The sequence below is a fragment of the Plectrocnemia conspersa genome, unplaced genomic scaffold (assembly GCF_051122295.1).
Source record: "Plectrocnemia conspersa isolate PC_06_02 unplaced genomic scaffold, ASM5112229v1 ptg000008l, whole genome shotgun sequence".
Taxonomy (NCBI): Eukaryota; Metazoa; Arthropoda; class Insecta; order Trichoptera; family Polycentropodidae; genus Plectrocnemia; species Plectrocnemia conspersa.
In genome coordinates this window covers 26,038,121-26,061,440 of record NW_028277172.1, presented here as the reverse complement: position 1 = coordinate 26,061,440, position 23,320 = coordinate 26,038,121, and the positions used below count along the sequence as shown (strand labels likewise).

Genomic DNA, 23,320 nt, shown 5'->3' with positions numbered 1-23,320 from the left:
TCTATGACATCTATAATATATAAATAATTATGAATTATTATGTGTATTATTATAATTTATAATTATTAAATATTACTTCACAACTAGGGCCAGTTTTAAACTATAGTGCATTTTTAAAAATAAAAAAAACTAAGTCTACTACCGTGGCACGAACCTGCAGCATTTAGGTTACCAATCTAGACCTTTCAGACTACGTCATTCCGACAATTAGTTTTTAAATAGTTTATTGACGATTTTTTAAACTACCGTATCTGATATTTATTAATAATATTTTTTTAAACATTTTTGCTTAATCTTCTGTTGAAACATATAATTTATTGTGTATAAATAAATAAAAATCATGGCGCGAACTTGCGGCCTCTAGATTACCAGTCTAGACCTTCCGGACTACGCTAGTAAAAAATCCATCGTACTATATTTTAAATATTTTACAATAAAATAAAATAATATTTAAAATTAAATACAATTATTAAACAACCTACAAAAATAATATGATTGATTAGAAAGTCTATTTTTGCAGATTATTCTTTCAAAGGTCACGAGCGTGTTCTAAAGCAAAAAATCAGCGTTTTTGAATTAAAATAATCTTATATTGCGATAGAATATTTTTTATTATCGAAAACAATCTATACACGTTTATGTATTTAAAACATACGTACATCAAATACTTATAAAAATATTTTCATTTTTAATTAATTTAAATCACAATGTTATTAAGTTTTAGAATACATTAATGGAATGTCAATCGTTACTATATAATAATAATTCACAAGGCCGTTTTCGTTCATAACAAATATAAGACGGAACTATCGGTACAACATTTTAAGGGAGCGTCAAAATTTACAAAAAATATTTAAAACAAATACTTTAAACATGGCTTTGCTTTTATACTATATTATAATAAAGTTAAACTTACATTATAAATTTATATTAAAATTTAAAAGGCACACAAACGCCGGTGGAGAATTAAAACATCACAGTATCTAGATCTATATTATGATAATTAATATTAAAAATCGAAATAAAATACTAAATCTAATCAATCTCACATACATAAAACAATAAACTGTAAGAGTATAAATATCGTAAATTACATTTAGGTAATTTATTAATTAAATGAAAAATAGCTGCCTAAATAAAAATCGTTATTTATCTTCCAATTACAGATTATCAATAGTTTTACACTATGTAATACATTCACATCTCAGTCATTCGATGCATCCTTTTAACATTAGGACTTGGCACTTTAACAAAAAGTAACTAATCTACGATTGCAACATGTAAATATTATATTTACACTGAATACTCAATACTTTTATTAACATATTTACAAGTTAAATTTAATTAAAACACCGACATTTAAAGGAACAGTATTAAACAACGTCATGTAAATATTACGTGGCACCATATTATCATAAATAATGATATATTCGCATAATACTGAATTTAATTTAAGAAAGACATAATAGATTTACAAATGAGTGGTTAGCTGTTTGGTTACAAATAAATAATAGTGCATCTGAATATTTTATATTAAGATAGGGTCAGATTAGTTGTCTCTATCTACTGTAACTGTAACTTTATATTTTATAGTACTAATTTTATCAAGCATTATGTATTTGCAATGTATTACTGGTTTGTAAATCTATTATTAATGGATCATTGTTTTATATATACTTATGAAACCATATTAGCTAAGGTGCTGTTGACCGTTTCTTCCGTCTTAAGCATGTCACTCACTGATACAAAAGCTCCAGAGAACAATGCTACCAAGGAGAATAAAGCTATGAGAATATCCTTCCACAGCTTCCACTTCAAGAAACCGTAGCTTTGGTCCCACAGATGCACTATCTCCACCACGGCCGGCACAAAGAGACCTAGAGTCGAGAAGAAGACTGCTCCGACAAAGCTGATGAGAAGATCCAGCTTCGGCACCACTATAGCAATCACCACCGTGAAGGCTACACATAGTGTTCTTAGCACTATTTGCATCCAGTTGTGATGCTTAGTGTTGGTGCGAGCCTCCAATTTTCTGAAGACAATGTCCATGGGTACGTAGAATTGGAGACCGTATGTGAAAAGAATAGCTAGTCCAATGAAAATCTTGGCTACTTGAGCTGAACTGCAATTTTAAAAATTGATGTAAGTAAATCAGCAAAGAATGTGAAAAAATGTTTTAGTGATTATATTACATGTCTGTGGGTTCTAAGCTGCCTGTTATGGTAGGCATGACGTCATCTCCATATTTCAAATAGCCGAAGAGTCCGATGATGGTGTAGAGGCCTACGACGGCAATCATGGCAATGTTCAACACTCCTGGGCAACCTAAGAAGTGATTGGGTTGTTTCATATCATTTTCGATTGGCATCACTACTCCGATTCCTTCCATGGCGAAGATAACAGTGCTGGAATATTAACAATATATTAGTTTTAAGTAATATGATAAATATAGAAACATGTCAAGAAAACTTTACGCAGTAAATTCGTCCGAAGATGGCTGGTGTGATCCAGCCGAAATATCACGATAAAAAATTAGACTAATAACGAAGCATGTACATATATACATATAATACAAACATGCTTTGGAGATTGACACACAATAAAAAAATATGATTCATGACAATTTTTTACATGTCATATTTACAATACCTGATGAAAAGCGGCAGTTGTACCACTGATGTGAACAATGGTTTATCGTCAGTCGAAGGTATGTCTTGGAAGATGTAGTACATGATGATGGCAAGAGTAATCAGAAGCAAAACGTTAGCCAAGGCAGAGAATGGTACCAGGTACTTCAAATTCCTGATTTGCCCCAGTATAACCAGAGGTATTAGCAGAATCGCGCAATATACCTTCACGTCCCAATTCTCATCTTTGAAGTATTGATCGACGACCTGTAAACATTGTGGTAAATAACATCGTTTTTCAAGTATGGCAAATTATGCATTGTATTCATACTAACCTCATGAAACGAATCTGCTATCAAGACAACATAAACGCAAGCTGCTCCTATGTAAGTAGCAACCAAAGCCCAATCTACGAAAGATCTATAAATAAACAATAAATGATTGCATTATTATAAATGAACCGGTTGTGATGCCTTGAGGAACTAGATCGACAATGGAAATACGAGAAAAACGCAGTCGATTGGATATGGCAAGAACTGCTGCAATGCGGAATGTGGGTGAATGCATACAAATGAATTCAGTGACGTCAGTTGAGAACCATCTCTGATATTAGCGATTCTTAGATGGCCTTCCAAATGTGCAAAGACCCAACGGACGAAGGTCCTTTGGACTGGTTTCGTCTCGACGGGTCTTTGTTTTCAATGTCTGCTCTTGAACCTTCATGGGTGAGTTCGTTCTATCAATGGCAATGGGTTTGGCAGAGATGTACTAATTGCTTTCCATTAAAATTCTATATATTGTAAATGTAGAGGATGGTGAGTCAAATGATCAAATGGAATATAATGTTTTATGTATTATTATTACAGATTTTTTCTGCTTATACTTCACGAGATATGGATGCTATAATTTTTTTGTCTAATGCATTCAAGAAACGAGTTTTGCGTTTTTATATGGAAATAATAATACTTAATATATATTTTAAAAGTTCAACTACTTTTCTGTTGAATAAATTTTAGAGGTAATTTTTCGCTTAATGTATGTAATAAACTCAAAACAAATTTATAAGCTTTGCTTTTTTATAAAAACAAGATTTTAAAGTTATTATTTTTTCAGAATTTTTTTAGAGATTCTTAAAACGGGTTAAAAAAAGTTAAAATAAATTATGCATATTCCAAAAAGAAATTTATATCTCATGGTGTACCACAGTGGTCTAAATTGGGACCATTGATATTTATTTTGTATATTAATGATATAGTAAATAATGTGAAAAAGTGTAAAATACATCTGTATGTATTGCATAAGTGATAATATTAAAGAAGTTGTAGATAATTTAAATAATGAATCAACTATAATAGAAATATGGTTAAAAATAATGTACTTAAACTAAATGTTTGTTTAATAATTAAAAAAAATATATTGGATCATAATAAAAAAAATAGTTATAGATAATATAGTTGATATTAATTGTAGATACAAAATTATATTTTAAGGAACATTGTATTTACATATTAAAAAAAATATTAGAAAAATAGGTATATTATACAGAATGAAAAATATGTTAAAATACTCTGGTGACATATTATTTTCTAACTTATATATAAATACTAAAACAATAATTTTCAATATTTCTTTAACATTTAATCATTCCAATCTATCAATTATACAACTAATAAATCTATTTTTATTTTAGACTAGTCTCATTACCCTATTTTGTATTTTTTTTGTATAATAATATTCCTAGGACAATCCGCAAAAATAAAACTCTATCGGGTTTCCTAAATAGAACGAATAAACGCCTTCCTGCATTTTTATTTTCTGTGTATGTTATATATAATATTATATGTATGTTTAGTTAAAATTTGTTTGATGTAAAAATTAGCTATTAAGCTTAATAAATTAATAAAATAAATATTATCGTTCCGTTTGTGGACTAAAGGAGGATTTATTATTATTTAATTTTTTATTAAAAATTTTATGGTGAACATCTAAAATTTGATGAGCACCATTCCACATCTTTTTTTTCAGCTCTTTACTGGAAAAATTATGCTTGGCAAGTTCGTTGAGAAGCTGTATGACTCGTGTAAGTGGAGCGTTCTCAATCGCTGATGTCCTGGCCGTAACGGTCAAGAATAAGGGACGCGATCGCGACCCTCTAGGACAATAAAGCTTTGAACCGGAAGTCACCGGGCATTGCAACTTTAAAAAGTGCTTCATTTAGTAGACGCTACGCCAAAAATGCAATAAATTATATCGCAACGCTCCTAGCAAAATTGCAATAAAAAATATCTCGAAAATTTTTTTTTAATTATCTATAACAAGGAATACTTCGTTTACTTGGATTTCAGACAATGAAGACATATTAATTTAGTATAAATAGTCTAAGCATAAAGTATAAGCAAATCATAAATTTTAATTTCATTGCTTTCTATTTACACTTTGCCACACAAAGCCATAAGTAAATGTATATGAAACTATTTTTTAGTAAATAAGTTATCATTAAAAATATGTAAAAAATACTTACTGTATAAATCCGTCCCATGATCTGAGCTTTTTGGGTCCAAATTTGAAGGCAGCTCCGCAAGTCTCTGCAAATGTCATAGAAGGCGCTCGCGCTTTTTTGCACAAATCATAAGATATTTTTACCTTTAAAATAAAAATAAATTTATGTAAATTATGTTGTAATAAATATTTCGTTGAATTAAAAGAAATATTATTATTATTATTAAATATAATGATGAAAACCGAATTATTTACTATTATTTAGAGAATAGATTTTCTACTATTTAGAATATAAGTGATTATTTTACACTGTATTTATTACTAGAGAAAATTTAAATTAATTAAATTTTAAATGTTTAACTATTAATAGTTACTAATATAATTAAATATGATTTATTTAATTATTTAAAGATTAGGAAATTAAATTTATTACTAAGATATTTTAATACAAAAATAGTCATGTAGTTAGAAAGAGCCATTTTTCTTATATACGTAGATCAAAGACGATTCTTCATGAATACCATTGTATCAAAGATAATATAACAAATAATAATTGTATTTAATATTAAGATATAATGTAACCAAAATAAACGTGTAGTGAATAAAAAATATATACTTATTCTATAATAAAATTGATGTAAGAAAATAATATGTAATAATTTACCGTAAGACTCATTTTTTATTAAAAAAAAATAATTAAAAATAATATTTAAATGCAAATCAAGCTTCTAAATACTTTTTAAATACGACATTTTTCAATAGGATTTCATTTTGCAAAGTTATGACACTTTTAATTTTTACATTGGCCGCCATTTTGTAAAAATATTTTATATATATTTTTCATACAGAACGTATAGGGGGTGCTCAGTAGTTCTATACGATACTAAAAATTTAATTTTTAATCTTTAAAAACTCTTCTGAAAGTCTCAAAATGGCTCGTATGGGGGTCCGATCGAACTGATACATCGCTTGTTTTGAAGCAAAAAACTATTTTTTTCATATTTTATTTAGATGTATTTTAAGCTTTTAAACGTTTCGTGTATAGCAATCTTTTCGTTAAAATTTAAACCTACTGAGTTACGAGTGTTTAAAATTTTATACTTGTCGCCATTTTGCAAAAAATTGACACATTGGATTTTGCTAACAAACATATACAGGATGCTTAAGAATTCTATACTGTCACAAAAATTCAACTTTAAATATGTATAAATAAGCTCACACCGACCTTAACTATATTGCAAGTCTTATGAGCGTATGTATGGTGGCTCGATCGACTCATAACACTAACCGTGTTTTGGAAAAAAAACTTTTTTTTAAACGGTGTCATTCGAAAGTTCTATTTTGTATCAAAAATTTAAGTCTATATCTTTAAAAAGAACCAAATATGAGCGTTAACTATATGCCAAGTCGCATAAAAGCTCGTACAGGTGGGGGAGGTGTATGCAATTTTTTTTCTCAGGGTCCTAGTACGCAACTGAATATAATTTTAAACAGACGGCGTTCAATGTTATAATATGTACACTGCTAAATTAACATTTAAATTTGTTTATATAACTATTATAAAGTATAAACAATAATATTTTCGAACGAGTTATTGCTGTTCGATGTATCATATAATCACATCAATAAATCAAACACGCTATATAATTATTGGCATATAGCAAATAAATAAAAGTGTAATTTAAAATCATAAATATTTAATAGTTTATCGCTCGTGCCACAGAAAGGAAAACGTCGATTGTTAACGATTAAATTATGATGATTGTCCATCTGGTTAAACGTTTCTCTCGCAAATAAACTCGATTTTTTTGTAAATAAATTAAAGTCAAACATTAATCCTGTACACACAAAATAGAAAGTTATCGCGATCGTCGTATATAATAATATAATATAATACAATGTCAATGAAAAATGACATCATCGTTCCGATCCAATCTTTTGTGACTCGCTATAGAATTACCATTTCAATGGTTTTGTTGATTTGCAAAAAACACTAACCGGTAAAAAATGTTAATCGCAGCCGAGGTCTGAACTCTGAAACTGAACAATGTGGGAAGCTATCACAAAAAACATTTGCGAATTGAGATAAATTGGTTTTTGTGTGCTTTATATGGAGCGTTTGGATACGGATGTTTTAGTCCAATGCCCAAAATAATTTTCCTAAATGTGGTCAGAAAGCTAAAACAAAAATCTTTTATGAATGTAATAGTGTCGCTAATTTGTTTCATTTAAACAAGTTTTGGTTTAAAAGGCATAGTTAAGTCTAATCAAGTAATTCAAGGATGAAAAACCTCGCATTATTTATTTATTAAATTTAGTGAATAATATGTTTATTTATTTACTTTATTTATTATTATCACTTTTTTAAAAATTAAAAAATTCTAAGTTTTTTACTATCCTTAACTATTGCATTTTGTTTAAAAAAACATGGTGTTTTAAAGTTATAGAAAATAATATTTTACATATCAGCAAAATAACAGATGTTTTAAGATTACGATTGAGAGTAAAAATTGCTAAAATTAAATACAGAGATGCTTTAGAAATATCTAATACAAGATAATTGCATAAAATATTAGGTGATCCTAAAATTTTAAATTTAAGTTTTAAGTCAGTTGTGCTTGACTCTGTGGTCGTTGATACCTTAGTATGTATTTTGTCATATATGTATGTATTTTCTTGACTTGCAAATATTGAGTACTTGAAATTGAGTATACGAGTCAATTGTAAATATCATATATATTTTGTTTATCTAATAGAAACTATTTCCTAGAATCAAGATAAATAAGAATATTAAATTTGATACTGAAAACTATAATTTTATCAACACAATCTAGACGTGAAACCTGATAGAGAGCTGGTTTTTGAAATCTGGTTAATTTACAATTCAAAATCGCAATGGGTCTGTTTTCGCCTAAACGTCAACAAGTTCCAGGAAATCTTATAAGTAATAAATATTAATTTATATAACGATTTAATTAAAATATATATTCAACAAATAGTTTTTTAAGATGAAATATAGAATATCGCTAAAATATTCACTAGAACATCATTGATTCGCAACTGTATAAATATTACAGTTATTGATTTAGCAAAAAATAAATTATTGAAAATAAAACGAGTAGCAAAATATTTTTTTATTTAAATATTATTTACGTTGGACTTACTACATCAAAAAATTTTTTTCATAATATATTCCTTAGCAAAGATTCTCAAATTAATGAGAAACGAACGATCTACATTGACAACTAACCAGTTTTGAGTTTTGCGGATTTATTGAAAAAAATAACCGGTCGTAAATCAATCTCTTATGTTCGAATAACCGGGATATTCTGTATCACACTTAAAAGGCAAGCATGTACTTCTACCATGTGTTGTTTGCACATTTTCTAAGATAAATAGTTAGCATATATAATAAATTAAATGTCTCACTTAATAAAATAAAAAGAGATAAACGTTGAGAAACTGTAGGTTTGAAAGTAACTCTTTTTTGCGACTTACAAAACTTCACGCCTCGTCGAAAGATTAATGATTGAAATTTCACTTTTGACAGTAAATTTTTTTTTTGGATATAGCTAATGACTCTATTTCGGTCTATGTTATCTTAGCTTTGCGAAATATTTTTTGCAACTGTTTAAATAATCAACTGCACAATATGGCTTACATAAATAAAACTTGTTTATTTTTATAAAAACTCAAGTAATAAATTGTTAACCTTATTTTATAATAATTCATTATTTTATTTTTATTTAAGAGCAACTCAAATTTGATTATGAATCATGTCTTTAAATTAATTATAATCAATGACTGTAAATTAGTGTAATAAAATAAAATATTAATACTTACTAGTATGTGTACGCAGTGGGTGCATATAATTCCTAATAAAATAGTCACTATGGGTCCAAAAACTATACCAGCGTGCTTGATTGCATTCGGCATGGCCAAAATTCCGGACCCTAACGAAGATTTGAGTAAATGAACCAACGATCCAGTGTCCCTGTTGAGTTTTTAAAAAACAATATTAAGATAATATATATAAAATAGCAGTGTCTGGTTTCATGAACTGGTTTTGATGTGATAAAAAACTGTACTTACGAATTGGGATGCTGCACTTGTCTGTGATCGTATGGGTCGTATTCTTTTTCGTTAACTACATCGATCGAGAGTGTGGATTGAAAACCAGTGTTTGTCGTTAAATCAGCCCTAAAATAATTCAAATATATGATTATAATATTTGGTAAAAATAGTTTTCAATTGAGTTGCAGATATATTTTTATATTATCGTAATAGTATATCAACGGAGATAAAAATATACTACAATTAAAAAGCAGCAGTATTTTTAAGATCTTCAAAGATGTAAATGAGTTAATTTTAAACTCATGTTAAATAAAATAAGCTATGAAAAAAAATCGTATTTTAATGCGTTTAAACAAAAGAATCTTATATTCTACATGGCAACATTGGACGATGAGAGAAAAATAAAGAAACATGATAGCCTTGGTATAGTAAAAAATTGCGAGACGCACTGCCTACTTCAATCTTTAAACACTAGCCAAATAAAGGCTCCTAATAATATATAATACTACAACATAAAAACGCTTTTGTGTTGCGTTCTTGCAATTTTTTATTCAAAAAGCGATGCAATTCTTAAAAAAAATATCGAAAAGTGTTATTTAATATTATTAAATTAATCCACATTAATAAGGATTTTTACCCGAAACACGCTCATGCGATATTTTGCATTGTTTTAACCTAAAAACAATCTAGTGAATAAGAAAAACAAGATTTTTTAGTCATATGTATATTATACATAATATTTATTGTTATTAGAATGGGTACAATAATAATTCCTAAGAGGCTATGAAATGATCAAGTACACTTTTTGCTCCGGATCACGCTTGTGCGTTACAAAATCGCAGTGTTTTGCCATAAGAGCAATTGTGCATTTAAAAAAAGCAAAAAAATACATATGTATGTTATATAATAAATTAATTATTATTAGAAAATATTTAATTATTTTTACATCAAAAATATTAATATTCAATTCACGCATATCTATGTTTATTTTAAAAATGCATGAATATTATTTAAATAGAATTTATAACCCAAAAAGATTTTTATGTATAAATCTATAATAGATAAAATATTTATTGCTATTATAAAGGAACCAATAATAATAATTCTAGGAGGCTATGTCATGATAAAGTACACTTTTTGTTCCGGATCACGCTCGTACGCTCGTGCGCAAAATCGTATTGTATTTCCTTTAGAGCAAATGAACGATGAAAAATATTGTATATGCATATTATATAAAATATTTCTTAATATTAATAATTTGTACTATAATAACTCTTAAAAATATTAATATTTAACGAAAGAATATCTGAGTTTATTTTAGAAGAACAGGAATATGATTCACGTAGAATTTATATCTCGATAAAGAAGAACAAGAAAAAATATTTTTATATAAAAATGTATATTATATAAAATATTCATTGTTTATTAAAAAGGATAAAATAATAATTTTTAGGAGGCTATAAAATTCTAAAGTAAACTTTTTGCTTCAAATCACGCTTAATCGTTACGAAATTGCACTATTTTAATTAAAGTGCAATCAAAAAGATAAAAAGAGCAAAAATTTTTTTTATACAAATGTATAATAAAGAAAATATTTCTTATTATTTTTATAATATTCGTATCTAAAGAAATACTTATATTCAATATATGCATTTATAAGTTTATCTTAGGAGTACAGAAATATTATTTATATAAAATTAATAACATAAGAAGAAAAAAGATTTGTGTATATATAAATGTGTATTATATAAAATATTCATTATTATTAGAAATAATACAGAAATAATTCTTAGGAAAATATGAAATGCTGAAGTGCATTTTTTGCTTCGAATCACGCTCGTGCGATACAAAATTGCGCTATTTTAACCTAAACGCAATTGAACAAATAAGAAGAGCAAGAAATATATCTCTTTATATATAAGTATGTATAAAAGCATTTTTTATTTATTATTATATGAGAAACAATACTAATTCCTCTAAGATATATAGATATTTAGAAATACCATTATTGAAGTATATCTAAGGAGTACATTGAAATAATTTACCTATAAATATTATTAAATTTTGTTTTGAGAAATTAATATGAAAAAGTGCGAAAATTTTTTGCCTTGAAACACGTTTGTGCGTTGCAACTTTGGACTCTTATAAACCAAAAACAATATAACGATCAAGAGTATGATCTATATATATTTTATTATTAATTTTATTTATCTTCTCGACGTTTCGTTTGAAATGTTTTTCGGCATCCTCTAGAGAACAATTTGGGCGCACCTTATTTATATTCGCAAATAAATGTAAGTGACGCGTTTTTATTTTAAATCTGAAAAGTATTTATTTCGGAAATCTATTACTTTTTAGCAATTTAAAGTCATAAATAAATAGGCCATAAAATGACAGGCATAAATTTATTCTAAAGTAAGCATCTTATTATTTATTATAGTTGTCTTCTTACAAGTGTGTTGCACGAGATTATATGCGCGTATATAGAAGTTAAATATGCAGTTTGATACATATAGTTTATTTTAACAAATATTATAAATATTAAGTATTATTAGTTAGCTCCAGGCAAAGCTGGGTGACACGACTAGTTGATTATACATTTATAAAACTTAGAAACCGCACAGCGTGCTATTATAGTAATCATCGATAAAATTGCATATAATAACATTTTCACAATTTTCAGATAAGTCGGGCTTAACCGGTTCAAACCAAACCACCTTGGGATTTTGCATTCATCATTGATTACATTCAGATTCTAGTCCTTAAACTGTGATTAATTGGACGAAGGGTTGGATACAAAAGTATGTGGATTTAAAATAATTAAAAAGTTATACTCACGTCGAAGCAAAATTTTCCATCTTGACGGACGTCTTTGGCTTTTCTTTCTCCATTTTGGCTGCTATGTTTTTACAAACTCACTCTGAATAACCTAAGCAACACCTGCGCCTGTAAAAAGCATAGTAATATGTCAATAGATTGCTTTGTAAACTACTGCCTTATCTATTCGAATATGAGCGATAATAATCGACGGATTTCGGGAAACAATTGAGGTGCTATTGAAGTAGCCGAATCATTAATGATAAGATTACATAGAAAAACGACTATTTAAAATTGCACAATTATTTCATGATATTTTTGGTGATAATCAAGTACAATCTGGATTTATCTGCACAATTTACATTTATATCAATTTTAAATTTTTCAAAAATATTTCAAGAAAAATATGACGCAACTCTTAAAACATTGCGCCAAAGCTAGCGCATTCGTTAGTTTCAATAATAAATAAATTAGTTTTTTTTGGATAGATACTATTTTTAATTATAATATGTTATTATAGCTTTTCTCTGTTAACTCAAATATTGCAATATAAAATTTATTAGCAAATATAAATATTAAACTTTCACTAAAACTTCTTCATATTCAATGCATTAATATAACATTTAAACAGTACAGATTTAATGAGGGCATTGAGTTGAAAAATATTTACATGACATTAAGCCGAATTGCTATACATACATACATGTAAAAGGAAACTTGTCCTTTTTAAAATTCGGCTCTCACTTTTATGCAAGTTCAAGTTTTTTATGCAACGGGTTGCGCAACGGATGATTTAATTAACCAAAAAATAAATTGTGAGTCTTGCAACTTTTTAGTCTTGCACTTGCGGTATGCGTAGAAATGCACTATCAATCGAATCGCTCACCATATTAGTGTAACTGCGGTTAAATGCGCATATACCAACGCGACTCTCAAACTTTCTAATTGTATTTTGTAAATATTTATTATGCATTGTTTAAAGTAATAAGCTTTCGTTTAATTTGAAATCATTATAGTTTGTAAGTTTAAAGTTTCTCTAATTTATTGTGATTAAGATTTAACATAAATATGTATGTATTTACATATATTTAAATTAATTTTTGATACTTTTTTTATTCTTGGAAAATAAACTTTAGCATAAAATAGGTTAAGCGACAAACTTTTAGTACTACATAAAGGTTATACTTTTTAATGATGAAGTCGTCTTTCACAAAACACATTAGTAATTTTATTGTATTTTTGTAAAAAAATTGTGAAAAAAATAAATAAAAAAAATTATGCTAGCAAATTGCTCAATTCTATACTAAACAAATTAAGGCAATGAAAGTTAATAAGCTATAGTTAGATTTAGAACGTATGATTAATTTGTTTAGTTTAAGTTTTTAAGTACGTTTCGCAACTGTCAAATTTTTTATAGACAATATAAAGCAGCTTGATTTTTCGCTCGATTTTCATTCATCATTATTATTATATTCATCCGTAAGATTACGAAAAGTTAGTAAAAGCTAATCTACGATGATCGATCTGAATCCTACAATAATTATATTAAATATAAAATCTTAATTGATCTAGCTAGGACTTCTCACTGAATTGCCAAGAGTAGAGCTTTGAAACTTAGTTTTAAAAGAACAGTAAAATTATTTAATCAGTCACAAACAAAATTTTTGATAGTTTTGATATTTTTATAAAAAAATATTAGCTACATGTTATTGTATTGGAGTCTTGACATGACTTTTTTCTACCTGGGCATATGTCTTTCGTAGCACCACTTTTTTGAGTTCATGTATTTCATATTTAAGGCAAATTAATTTTCTAAAAGTTGGAGAAGCGTAGAGCGTCTGAGGCTACTGGCCATGCTTGGTGAGCGGTGCCGGAGTGTCTAGCACACCTGCACTTTTGAAGAAATGTGCCGTACGTCATAGTTTGCCGATGCTACCGACCGACAATCTTAATCACGAGCCGTTCGATTTCCTACTCGATAAATTCCTGGTCAATTTGCGAATTCGTCATTACATAAGGCACAGGTGAAACTCAACAGTTTTGCAATCTGCAGCCGCTTCGTGAATCGTTGCAAAACTTTTGAACAGCCACAAGGAAGTTATTCAGTTAAAGTAAGGTCCAAAGTCCTCGATTTGTAAAACATATATTTTTGAGCTAACTAGTATTAGTGTAGTCTATGAATAAAAAATATGTGTTAAAACTGCAGAAACTGCTTGTAAATTAAACAATATTTTTGGTACTGCTATATAAAAAGGTCGTGGAGGTTTTTCTTCAGTTGATAATGAACAATACACAACACTACGAGAGGTTTTAATATTTGAAAGCCATTTAAGCCATTTAAAATAACTATACAACTTCTAAAAAAGTTTGATATATGGGTTCTGTGCGAATTGACTCAAAACTAAAATTATCGCAATTAAGATGTTTGATTTGCGCTTCTTTGATGCAATAGAAATGATCTATTTCTCTACTGTAATATGAAATAGAACATCAAATAAATCCTTTACGACCACAAACTTTTTTATATAATAGGTGCACAGAAATAAAATACTCGAACAATAATTACACAAAAAATAATAGTGAATGTTTGAAGGTCTCCATTACAATTATCCCATACAATTTATTAAAGCCCGGTAAAACTGTAACAGCAGAGAGTCTGTTCCTTGAATAAGTAATTAAAAAGGTCTAATTTTCCTGCACGACAATGCGCACATTACCTCTTTAATTTATTTTCCCACGTTTCGACTCTCGTTAGCGAGTCATCATAATCTGATGTAATGTTTCGATTTTATCTCTTTTGACGCAGATTTTCTCACTGTAACATATTTATTTCGATTTATCTGCTTTATTGAGTAATATATTTGCACAATATTTAACATAAGGTAATTTAATACTGTTGTAAAATGATTATTTTTTTGTGGCTTAATATATTTATTATACAAACTATTTCTGTTTCTGTATTATTTCAGTAGTCTTTACAATTAGTAATATATGTATATATAAAATGGACAGGTAGCTCTTAAATTAAATGATCAGTATGAGTATTAATAAATGGCCACTTAATAATAATTGTTTAGTATCTTTGTTATGAACAGTTAGAAGCTTTTGACAAATGATCAATAAAATTCTGAATAACTTATACACCTAGCAGAAATATTATTTTATTATTATTATTATTAAATATAATATATTTAAATGCTTGTAGATTATTGGTATATATTTAATTGATTAATTTAATGATCATTAAATATAATAAAAATAAAAATAATATTTCTCCTACAATATATTAAATCTTTCTAGGTGTATAAATTATATTTTAGCAGAATTATCTTCAGAAGTTAAATATATATTAATTTTTAATTATTAAATATTTCATTGTAATCTGAAAGGCATAAGACCAATGCGTTACAAACTATGTACCAATATATATATAATGAATACCTGCAAATAAGTTTAATTCAACAGACTGAAAGTCTGCAAATCGGTGATTAATAATTATAAATTATTAATTGTACTATAATTTATAATCAATATATGTATTTTTTATAATAGCGCAATTTTTATAAATAAACATTCGAGTGCCGCTGCCGGGACTCGAACTCGCAACCTCAGATTTACTAGTCTGAGACATTACAGACTACGCTTTACCGTCCATAAATAATAAATATAGTAATATATTCATTAAAAAAATATAAAATAATTTTTACTAATAATATTTATATATTACTAGATTTTTAATTCATTTTTTTTAAAACTCAATTTTTATAATTTAATTGAATTTATTTGATATTAATTCAAGAAATGTACTAAAATAAACTTATTTAATTATAAAAGTTTATTATTTATAATAATTGTTTTATTAAGATATTTATATAATAAATAAAATATTTATTTAGTATATTTATAATATTAATAATTTGAAATAACTTAATAAAAAATGTCCAGACTTTATGAACTGTCAGTAAAAACACATGTGCAATACAAAAGACTCCAAAGGGTTATTAAATACTATAACATTTTAATTACATTACCTTCAAATTTAAAACAGGTTTATTTTTATGACTGATTTCACTAATATATAATACAAATTATAAATTTATATTAATGCAAGAGAATATTATAATATATTTTTCACAAAATGGTGATATAATATACACATAAAATATTGCTGTATTTATTTTTTAGTATGTTAGGATTTTTTTGTCGAACTTCATTATACACATTTTATGATTTATTTTTACCAATAAAAAATAAATAATCTGATTTATATGTAAGTTCAAGCAATAAAATCAAAACATATATATAAGACAATTTAATTGTGAGGTCAAAAATATGAGTTTGATACTAGTTTTTAAGTTTATATAATTAAGTGTTAATTGTTGAAAATGATAAACAAATAAAACTAAAATGAAAACTTTAACTAGTAACAAAAAAATTAAATATTATTCAAGCGTCAGAACACTGTCTTACTGAATCATTGTCAGAACATGACAGCAGAACTTCGCTTTCGACTTGGAATAATGACAGTTCAACCGTACTAGCACGAAGCAGAGCTGCGCCGAATTGATAGAAACGACCCTTAAAAGCCCAAAAAAAGTATCAGCCTTTTTATGTTTCAGTCCAGATTCTTTACAGTTGAATCTGTTTTGTCAAAATTAAAATATCAACCTGTATTTTTTACATTCTATATCAAAATATAACAGTATAAAATGTTGATATATGCATTGATTAAAAATTTAAATTTGCCCTCAATAAGACGTTAGTTAATTTATTATAAATACACAAGGTAAAAAAATGTTTTTTCATAGTAATAATATTTTAAGAGCGAGGTTACAATTACATTTGCCCTTTGGTGGAAATGCTTCAAAATATGTTAAACTGGTTTATAAACATAAACACGTCATATAACCTTGATACTAATCTAAGCAAAAGTTCCACAAGTTAATTACCTATTCACCACAAACAATTTACTATATCGTAATAAAAAGTTTTTTTAAATTGAGGTTTGTAAAATAAGGTTCTAAATTATTAGATATTAAAAAAATAAGCTAGTATTTATATGGTTATTATCACTGTGTTTATTATCATAATATATCCTAACTCTCAGTAGCCACCTGTTGGACTGGTACATCACTTTCTCTGGCTACTGGATGCTGCAAATTATCTCTCAATTATGCCTAGCGATAATTGCACATAAACGATTTTTCATCCCGTATAAAAGTAGAACGATACTGAAGGTTTGAAATTTATAATTATAATAAACTGTGTTAAGTATAATCAATATTTATTAAATATAAATCACTTATTGTGTTTTAAAGATTTAAATTAAAGCCAAGATATGACTTGACAATCAGATTTGACGAAAATCCGTCACTCAACCTTCACACGATTATTGAGCGATTTTAATCATTAGTGATAATTTGACAAACTAAGACTAGTTATTAGGCTGTCTGTTTTTTCGTCGTTAAGATTGGATCATTATGGATTAGTGAAATTAAAAAGCTGTTGATGATATGTAAATTATTGAAAATATAGAGTCGATAATATAATTTATGTAGAAAAAATGTAACTATAAAATAGTTGATTGATAGTATAATAATAGTAAACAATAAGATTATTATCAGAAAGGTCAGATAAACATTTTTTTAATATAATGATCGATGAAATGTTTATGATATTATGACAAGTTTTTTGATCAGGTTTTAATTAGTTTTTCTATAAGCATGTTTATTGATTGTTTTGATAATTTAAAATATTCTAAGTAAAGATAAAAAATAGATTTAAAGTGAGTGTATAATTTTACATTAAATCTTGTTATTGTATATATGTTGCCAATTTTTTTTTATTAAAAAGAATTGCAATCTAGAAGTTGAATTTTTAAGTTTTAACATTAAATTAAATATAAGCTTGACATTAATAAATGCAATATAAGCAATTATATATTATGTACAATATATCAAAATCACACAGATAAATTATCATAAAAGTGGATTGACCTTAACTCAGTAATACACATAAAATTTATCATTTAATCCTCTTTTGTCAATTTATCTCAATTTGATTACACTCAAACTCTAATCCGACCTAATGACTTAATTCATTTAGAATCGATTCTTATTGTAGTCGTAAATCACTCGATGTTGCAGTGATTGTAATGGCATATCAAGTACCGAAACACATTTGGAATTTTCTCACCGGAATATTCCACGCAATTATACTGCACATGTGCTGTTAAGCAGATTTAACTGAACATAATGACGGGTCAGATATTTTAACAAACCGACAGTATATTTTTTTGCATAATAAATTAATGATTTATAATTATTTTCTATGACAACAGCAAAAAAAAAAAACTCTTATCGACTGTAAATATCTCAGAACGTATCTGATTATTTATAAATCAATTAATCGATAAGTTTCAAATTGATTGAACGTACTTGTATTTTATTACAAGATTGTATTATAAATGTGTACGCAATATTACATTGATTACGTTTTACACACTTATTAGTTAAACATATTCATGCGTTTAAAGTTCACACAACTGTATGTAACATTTTTATAAATATTTTAATGTTAATTGAATATTACATATGAATATAATACTTTCATAAAAAAATATGTGTTGTCTGTAAATGTTTTTTTTATGCACGAAGGTCAATCAAATCTTTTTTATAAATCATTAAAAGTAATTATTTGATGTTTGTTAAACCGAGCGTTACAAATGCTAGTTAAGTTTAATAAGTATATGATTTGATATATTAGATAATGTAGTATTTAATGAAGTATTTTTAAAACACTATTTTTTAATATAATTTTAATTGGATTAAGAATTATAATTAATATGACTATACTAAATTAAAAAATGTTTTTAAAATCATAAGATGTTAACACAAAAAAATATTAATATAAGCTTTTAAGTCAAGGTAAAAAATATGTCATTTCATCTAAATTCCTGTTATAAATTATGATTAATAAAAGCGTTCAATATTTCTCAGAATGAATAGTAAAAAAATACACCTACACAACAAATTTAATATGCATTGACTTCTACAAAAAAAAAAATGTATGTTCAAGTACAAATTTAGCTTATCTGCGTTTTATTAGTGCAATTGTGACTTCTTCAGTTATCACGCAATTGCTATTTGTTTACTAAACGCTTAAGTGAGTTAATTGTGGTTATGATACAATAATTACATAATTATTAGTATTATAAAATATATTAAATTACTTACAGTTGTATAATTGGTTGGATTTTATATATTAAGTGTTAATATATAAATGAATCTCAAGTTGATCACTCAAAATTCCTCAAAAGAATAATAGCCATTTAAAAAAATAATGAGTTATATACAATATCTGAGTTGGAAAAAACACACTATCAAAATTAATACAATAACATCTTGATATATACTATCAATAAGTGATATGATAGATTTTTCTCAATCTATTGAACTGATTATGTCATCGTTTTCGCATAGCCATTGTAAATGACGCACTGTGAAAATATAAAAAAAATGTAGAGAACTATTTTAGGGGTGTATTAAAAATATTGCTGTATTTTATATTTTAAATTATTAAAAATAAAAATATGATCTCAAATATCTTTTTTGTATTCATATTAAAAAAAATGGTTTTTAATTCATTTTTTTTGGCATAATAAATATAAAACATTTATTTATTAAAAATATAAATATTTTTATAAGACTATAATGATATAAAATAATATGTCAAAGCAAACACTTTTTTGCTATGTATTCAAGTAATAAATAAATTAATGTAAATGCAGAAATTTACTGCATTGTGTTTTTTTTATATTTTATATAAAAATTCGCATTGCTTATGAACAAATTTTCTCTATCAATATTTTAATAAAAAACTCGTTGTAATGATTTATGATTTATGATATTTATATTTTAATTAAAAATTTACTATGATTAATAATGAGTTAAGACTATATTCATGTAAAGAAAGGTTAAGATAAATTGTCACGACTATAACAAATCAGACAAAGTAAGATTTTAGAAGATCATTTGAATGGAATTTAAGATAATTCGCAATTGAGCGTCATTAAAACGATACCGATCACGATACATTCTAAGATAATAACCAGTATAACGTCCAAAAATCAATTGCCGATTGTTCTTAAAAAAGTGGTTTTTCTCACTTTGAAAATTCACAATTAATAAACAGATACGACTTATCGTGACTGTATACTTATGTTAATTCTCATTGTACGATTTTCATAATAATAAAAATGCGACGCGATAGAAAGTAAGCGACAAACATCCTCAATCCTTTGTGGGACGAATGAAAGTAAAACTGCAGTTAAACTTAACCGCAGTGGGTCAAATTAGCCCGCGGTTATAACCGATAATGATTCAAGGATAATTCGATTTACATAATGCGTGTAATTATTAAATAGTTTGATTGATTAATATTACGTATATTTTAGGTCGGTTTTTGCGGCCTCGATTTGCCGTAATTTAAACTTACTTTTACTCACGACCTAGTCACTATTCATAATTCACTTTTGTTAGCTTAATGTTAAATGAAGAACTTTAACCGAGAAATTCGCGTCAGTCAGAGGTACACGTGTCATTGTTTATAAAATAATAATAGTTACCGTCCATATTATCGCTCAATTTAGTACATAAATATATATGAAAATGTATATATGTTATATATATGAATGAATGTTTATATGTATATATTACACGTTTCGCGACCGGTGTTGAACAGGTGTTACTTGGTCGGTAGTGAAGCGACCACTGAAGCGGTTAACAGTCAGCACCAGTGGTTATTGGAAAAAATAAGTGGTCATTAGCATTGTCATATCAATATAGAGGTTGCCAAAAATAAGATTTCAGGATTGCTCAATTAATTAAAAAATCATAGGTAAAACTAAGCTATGCTCAATTTTTTAGCTAATAAAAACTGAGGTATTTCATCTTAAAATATTTTTTTATTATATTTACTGATTTTATAATTATGTGCTATAAAATTAATAATAGCCATTTTTAGCTGAATAGATACATAAAATTTTAAGATTTTTTTTAGTAATATTATTTTAAATTAACTAAAACATATTTGAAGTTCATAAAAAAAATATTATTTAATAAAATATTTATTAAGAGAAAGCTTAAATTACATATTTTATGTTTATATTTATATTGAAGTTTGGTTTGGATGTACTTTTAAAGTAAGTAGGTTAATAAGTTCTCGCGAAATCAGTTTAACTCTTTCAGTAGTAAGTTAATTTAAACACATTTGTTAATTTGTTAATATACATACGTATTTTTGCATAATTATTCATTATTATTTTATAATGCATTTAAAGTATTTTAGCACTATTATTAAATTTGGTTAATTTATTTTACATATTTTTCGGCTTTAGTGGATTTTTTTGTGGCAATACAGAAGCTTTCAATTTTTTTTATATAATTATTATAAAATATATTTTGTTATGTTGATTTATTTCATACTTTTTTTTAAGCCGTACATGTACGGCAATACAAAGAAATTACTTTTATATATTATTACAATTTAATCATAAGTAATGTTAATTTAAGCTATATATACTGCTTCATAAAAAAGGTTTAAATAATAAAAAATATTTTTAATTTAATTTTATATTTCGAGCTTTAAATTTAAATTATTTTAATATATAAAAAACATATTTTTGCTTCTAAATCTATTTTTTTTTATTATTATATACACTTTTTATATGCTAGGATTATACTTGATTATACTTGAATATATAACATTATTTAACCTTTTCATTGCCGATACTCAATAATGGTGTATTACTTAAAAAAATGCATTTAAATCAATGCATTCAATTTTAGTGAAAGTAGCTAAAACCATATATTAATAAACTATTGCTATATAATAGCAATAGAAATAATGTTATTTAAAAATAATGCAAAATAAAAAACACACAAAAATAGAAATTGCCATAGACTTTTAAAAGCGTTAACACAAAAGGTTTACGAGATCCTTTAAAAAAAATTATTATCACTGATCCATATAATAAATGATCGGTTAAGAGATTTTATAGCATTGTCATGATCAGAACAAATACTTAATTTTAATGAACTTACAGGTTAACCCAATGCGTCAAGATATCATATTATAATAAATATAAAATGTAGCGAAGCATACTTAAAAAAATGCGCATCGGCTCACATTAATTTTGAGGAGTATCGCCGTACATGTACGGTGGTGGATCTTTCACTGTTTCGATGTACCCCAAATATTTATATATTTACATATATAAAAAAAATAATAAATAAAAAACATTAAAATTATATAATATTAAAAAAAAAAAATTAATTGATGTAAAAGATTTATATTATATATAAAATAATAGCAATAATTTAAGGAGTACGTAATTAGTTATCATAACAAAAAATATTTTTTATTAATTTTATATAAAATAATAAAAGCCTCTGTATTGTTATAAAATAATCCATAAAATCAGAAAAAAATGTAATACACACGAAAAATAAATAAATAAGATTTAATAATAGAAAAGTGGTAAAATAAATTATTAAAACATAATTAAAACAAATTAAAGTATTAAAACGTTGGGAATATTTCATTTTAATTTTAAATTTTATATAATTTACTATGAATGTAATATAAAATAATAAATAAATAACAACAAAAATAATTATGGAAAAATATGTAAAATTAGTTCACTTTAAGGTGTATACTAACAAATTAACAAATGTTTATAAATTAACTCACTAGTCAAAGGGTTCAGGATCTAAATGGTATGAGCTAAAAAAGAATCCGCAAGAATTGCGATCCTAGCCCATACAGGCATGAATAATAGATGTAATCGTGACTCACGTGAAGATTCAATTGCACAGAGCATCGACGAATTGTCAACATCACTTCTAAACTGCTTCACGAAATTCTTCGAAGAATAGGTGCTATGTCGACAAAGAAACCCAATAAGAAATACCACAGGCGTCCAACAGAAAATAAATAATATATCAATATGAGTATTCCGATTTTTGTATTTTATTTTCTCTAATAATAAATACTTTGCCTTACTTACTTACTTAAACTAAAACTCTTGTAAAAATCGTAAAATCTATTTATTGGATTTATATATAAAATACATTAGAGGATGAGGATTTTAATTTGGCAAAATAAACCCGGTAACTATTAGTCAAAGTTTGACAAATATTCATCCATACTCTTCCGACATAGACTTCTGTCTTTTATTTCTATATAATATTATTTTTTATATATAAATTGTACAGTAAACAAATATACCAAACAGACAAAGC

General features: G+C 26.2%; 1 protein-coding gene across 3 annotated transcripts; it reads right to left on the bottom strand.

Moving 5' to 3' along the window:
- Window positions 1-592: 592 nt before the first annotated feature.
- Window positions 593-20,831, bottom strand: LOC148233562 (proton-coupled amino acid transporter-like protein acs). 3 transcript variants are annotated; one of them, XM_088190218.1, is made up of 9 exons: window positions 20,735-20,831; window positions 12,039-12,146; window positions 9,219-9,326; window positions 8,970-9,120; window positions 5,149-5,270; window positions 2,963-3,047; window positions 2,650-2,894; window positions 2,193-2,405; window positions 593-2,122 (listed from the first exon to the last, which is right to left on the bottom strand). In XM_088190218.1, exons 2-9 carry the CDS (start codon window positions 12,089-12,091, stop codon window positions 1,678-1,680), a joined length of 1,422 nt encoding a protein of 473 aa, XP_088046344.1. In that variant the 5' UTR covers window positions 12,092-12,146; window positions 20,735-20,831; the 3' UTR covers window positions 593-1,677. The 3 variants fall into 3 exon arrangements, with proteins under 3 accessions (XP_088046344.1, XP_088046346.1, XP_088046345.1); XM_088190220.1 differs by having other exon boundaries at window positions 20,514-20,790; XM_088190219.1 differs by lacking the exon at window positions 20,735-20,831 and adding an exon at window positions 19,253-19,363.
- Window positions 20,832-23,320: the final 2,489 nt, after the last annotated feature.

Coding starts and splice junctions, on each gene's coding strand:
- LOC148233562 (XM_088190218.1), bottom strand. CDS start 12,091: ATGGAGAAAGAAAAGCCAAAGACGTCCGTCAAGATGGAAAATTTTGCT. Junction 9,327..12,038: donor ATGGAAAATTTTGCTTCGAC/GTGAGTATAACT, acceptor GAATTATTTTAG/GGCTGATTTAACGACAAACA. Junction 5,271..8,969: donor CCCACTGCGTACACATACTA/GTAAGTATTAAT, acceptor TTTATTTTAAAG/GTAAAAATATCTTATGATTT.